The following is a 3,898-nucleotide window of genomic DNA, read 5'->3' as shown; positions in this document are numbered from 1 at the left end:
CAGACTGGTTGACGTTAGGTGTTGATCTAATGGCATTGTTGTCATTATTGGCAACTTGGTGGATAGCAGTGGTGTAAGGAATGTGCTAAACTTGTCTACAAGTTGGGAATAAGAAACACAGTGTGAGCCTCAAAGCTAATAAATAAAGTAAGTCCCCATGGCATGACTCCTTGAGATATGTCTTGGTAGCACACAGTAGCATTGTAGTTTTATTCATGCTTATTTTTCATGTTTGCATAGTATATTTCCCCATTGCATGAGTGTGTGAGTGTAGGCCACCTTGTTTAGTTATTTGAACATGCTCATAATCTCATAAATATTGTATTTGAGGTCTAACAACCTTGCTCTCAGAGATCTGAAGGTTTTGTGTACAGTTCATGGAAAGCATGTACAGGGTTGAAGAGGTAATGGCTTGGTTTGAGAGATGAATTCTTAATATAGAGAGGTTTCTGGTGGTTTGAGCTCTTGGTGGCTCTTATTTCAGTGTATTGGATATGTTCCAAGCAAGTTCAAGGTCAAACTCGAGCTATATTACCTCCTCAAGGTTCAAGTTCAAGATTTCTAAAAATTCAAGTCAAAATAATGTTTTTCTTGGTTTGGAGGTTGGTTTAATGATTGGTGGGACCCACTAGTCTTTCGAGTGGCTACACATATTCAAATTCTTGTTGGTGATGTGTTTCAAGTGTTACTTGAGCCAAACAATGGTTATTTATGAAAATGACATGTTCAATTGCAAGTTTTCAAGTAAATCTGAAATTCAGCAACTGTGACTGTGAAGCCTTTTTGAGACTTTTGAAAAGTGTGCATATGAGAGAGAAAAGACAAATGGTTGTGCCAACATGTTTACAAAGTTTTTCTCTACAAGGGTGAATAAATCACATAGTCATTCAAGCTACAGGTTGATGTTTGTGAAGGCCAGAAGAGTGCATCAGGATCATTGTCAGTGAAGCTGGACAACAAGTTTGAGTTGATTTTGAAGAGAGAGAAAGAGGAGAGAGAGTGTGGACCCCACTAGGGGTGGCACGTGTCAGGGGGTAGTAAGGTGGTATGTTCACCTTGGCATTTGACTAAGTCAACATGGCCATATAGCCATCACAGCCTTGACGGCATGGTTGCACAAGCACCAGCCCAGTAGCCTAGCACCATGGGCATAGTAGCCCAGGCAGCAGCTCAGCCCCATGGGCACAGCAGCCCAGCCCTCTTGGGCATTTTGTCAAACAGATTGTGGACGCTCATATACTTAGAAAATATTCGAAGGATTGAAAATGAATGAAAGTGAAGATATTGAAGCATATATGGTTAGAGTCAATGAAGTTGTAAATGCTATCAGAGGTCTAGGTCATACATTGAGTGACTCCGAGATTTTTCAGAAGATACTCAGATCACTTCTTCCCAAAGATGACTCCAGGGTATTAGTTATTGAAGATCATGATGATATAGACAACTTGACATTAGATGTTTTGCAAGGAAAGTTGAAGGCCTATGAGATGAGAACTGGGAAAAGAAAAGGCAAATCAAAAGACAAAGAGATTGCTTTTAAAGTAATGAAGAATCTAAAAATTGAAGAAAATTCTGATATTGAGTTGGATAGTGATGATGAGGCTGAATCAAACTTTGTTAGAAAGCTCACCAGAGGAAAAGGTAAGTATCAAGGTAAGCTTCCATTCAAGTGCTTCAGATGTGGTGATATTGGTCACTATGCTACCTCGTGTCCTCAAAAGAAGAAATTCAGAGGCAATGATGATGAAGACAACAACAACAAAGAAAAATGCAAAGGGAAGAAAAAGCAGTTCACTAAGAGAAGATTCCCCAAGAAGAAGGTTTTTATCTCCAAGGAGAGTGATGACTCCTCATCTGATTCAGAGATTGATGAAGATTCAGACAGTGGTATCAGTGAGTATCTATTCATGGCTTATGAAATCAATAAGGCTGAAAAATAGCTTTCTAAAGAGACAGAGGAAGTGGAAGCTATAGTGGATCTTGAGGAAGAGTTGGAAGAGGCTCTTGAGAAGCTTGATATTGAGAAGAAAAAGAATAAGAAGCTGGTCAAGGTCTGTATGAAACAAGAAAAAGAACTGGAGAGTTTGAAAGATAGCCAGACCACTTTGAATGATCTTGAGACTCAACTTGCATTCAAGGTTACTCACTGCAAAAAGCTTGCTCAAGAAAATGAGGTTCTTCAAAGCCAAATCAAAGAGTATGAAGACAAAATCAGCAACTATGAGTTGATGTGGGTTGAACTTAATGAGTTGAAACAGAAAGTAAGAAAATTTGATGAGAATGGAGTATCTCAAGAAATTCAGCTCACTCAATCTCAACCAAACAAGTCAAGTCAGATTCTTGAGAAGATCATCAATAATCAGAGACCAGCTAGCATGAAATCAGGTTTAGGGTATGTTCATATGGAATCATCTAGAATAATGAGCAACTTACCAAAAACTTGAAGAAGATGGATTTTGTAAAAGAAGGCAGCTCTACTGATGCAAGAGGAAAAGCTTCCCATGCAACAAGTTAGGAGGAGCAAAAGAAGAAACATTAAGAGCAAAGAAATCATCAAAAGACTAATGCCTCTCATTATAGATTCTGTGGCACATTCAGGTTTTGAAGATCAAGATTTCAAGGCAAACAGAGCAACTACTTTCCTGGTTATTGTTTCAAGTGTAACACCTATGGGCATAAGATAGCCACTTGCAAGTTCAACTCAAAGCAAGTGTTTTTCACTAGTAAGAACTCTTTTACACCTTTGTTGCAAAATGTGGTGTGTTACAATTGTTGCAATCATGGTCACATTGCTAGGAATTGCAAATAGCCCATCTATTTCTCTCCCATAAAGAAGTCAAGTCAAAAGAAGACTACAACTGGTTCAGATATGAAAAAGCAAGTTAAGAAGGTTTGGGTTGAAAAAATTTCAAGTGGAAAGAGTATTAACTCTTTGGTTGTTCAAACTGCTTTCAGAGCTCAAGACAAGGCTGTTCAATGGATCCTTGATAGTGGTTGTTCAAGTCACATGACTAGTGATAAGAACAAGTTTGCTGAGCTCAATCAATATCTCTAAGATCCAGTCATGCGTTTCAGGACCAAACACATAGCCATCAAGTATCATCTTCTAAGCGAAAAGGTAAATAGTGAAAACATTAAATTTTAGAATGTTCCTACTGCTGAACAGGTGGCAGACATTTTCACTAAACCCCTCCCCACATCAACATTTGCATATCTTAGGCAGAAACTAGGAGTAGTTGCATCTACCTAACTTTAGTTTATCATTAGCATTGACATAGGGGGAGTGTGTCTGGTTACTGCATATTTTTTTTTCCTTCTTCTTTGTCAGGTTGGGTACCCCTTTGGTCTTGTTGTCAAAGGGGGAGAGAGTCTCTGAGGAAGGAAGTGTTTGTGTATTGGTGTATTGCCAACAATGCCAAAGGGGGAGATTGTTGATCTAATGCCATTATTGTCATTGTTGGCTACTTGGTGGACAGCAGTGGTGTAAGGAATGCGCTAAGCTTGTCTGCAAGTTGGGAATAAGGAACACCGTGTGAGCCTCAAAGCTAATAAATAAAGTAAGTCCCCATGACATGTGAGCTTCCAATGAGAAGACAAAAAGCATGACCTAGAAAATGAAAGGAACAGCAAAATCCCATGGCATGTGAGCTTCCAATGAGAAGACAGAAAGCATGACCTAAAAAATGAAAGGGATAGCAAAATCCCATGGCATGCGTGAGCATTCAAAATTTTATCACATAAGCATTGCCAATAAAAATAAAAGGAAAAGAAAAAAGTAAAGCTGTAGAAAGGCAAAAACATTTGGTACCTAACTCTTCTTGCAAGCCAGGTGATGCTCATGCAAAATGCCCATAGCTCTCCAAGGGGTTTCCAACTCTTGACAATCCTGCTTAGCATG

General features: G+C 39.0%; 1 protein-coding gene across 1 annotated transcript; it reads left to right on the top strand.

The window, feature by feature from the left end:
- Window positions 1-1,265: 1,265 nt before the first annotated feature.
- On the top strand, window positions 1,266-3,055 carry LOC122650417. The gene is made up of 3 exons (XM_043843836.1): window positions 1,266-1,893; window positions 1,951-2,392; window positions 2,956-3,055. Exons 1-3 carry the CDS (start codon window positions 1,266-1,268, stop codon window positions 3,053-3,055), a joined length of 1,170 nt encoding a protein of 389 aa, XP_043699771.1.
- Window positions 3,056-3,898: the final 843 nt, after the last annotated feature.

This window comes from Telopea speciosissima, chromosome 1 (genome assembly GCF_018873765.1).
Source record: "Telopea speciosissima isolate NSW1024214 ecotype Mountain lineage chromosome 1, Tspe_v1, whole genome shotgun sequence".
NCBI lineage: Eukaryota > Viridiplantae > Streptophyta > Magnoliopsida > Proteales > Proteaceae > Telopea > Telopea speciosissima.
The sequence above is the reverse complement of the archived record's forward strand: the minus strand, read 5'-3'. Positions and strand labels throughout refer to the sequence as shown.

What these genes read in the sequence shown, in the direction of transcription:
- LOC122650417 (XM_043843836.1), top strand. Translation starts at nt 1,266, where the DNA reads ATGAATGAAAGTGAAGATATTGAAGCATATATGGTTAGAGTCAATGAA. An exon ending in AGATTCAGACAGTGGTATCA is followed by an intron (nt 1,894 to 1,950) that starts GTGAGTATCTAT and finishes AGCTTTCTAAAG; the next exon opens with AGACAGAGGAAGTGGAAGCT. An exon ending in AGCATGAAATCAGGTTTAGG is followed by an intron (nt 2,393 to 2,955) that starts GTATGTTCATAT and finishes AACTGCTTTCAG; the next exon opens with AGCTCAAGACAAGGCTGTTC.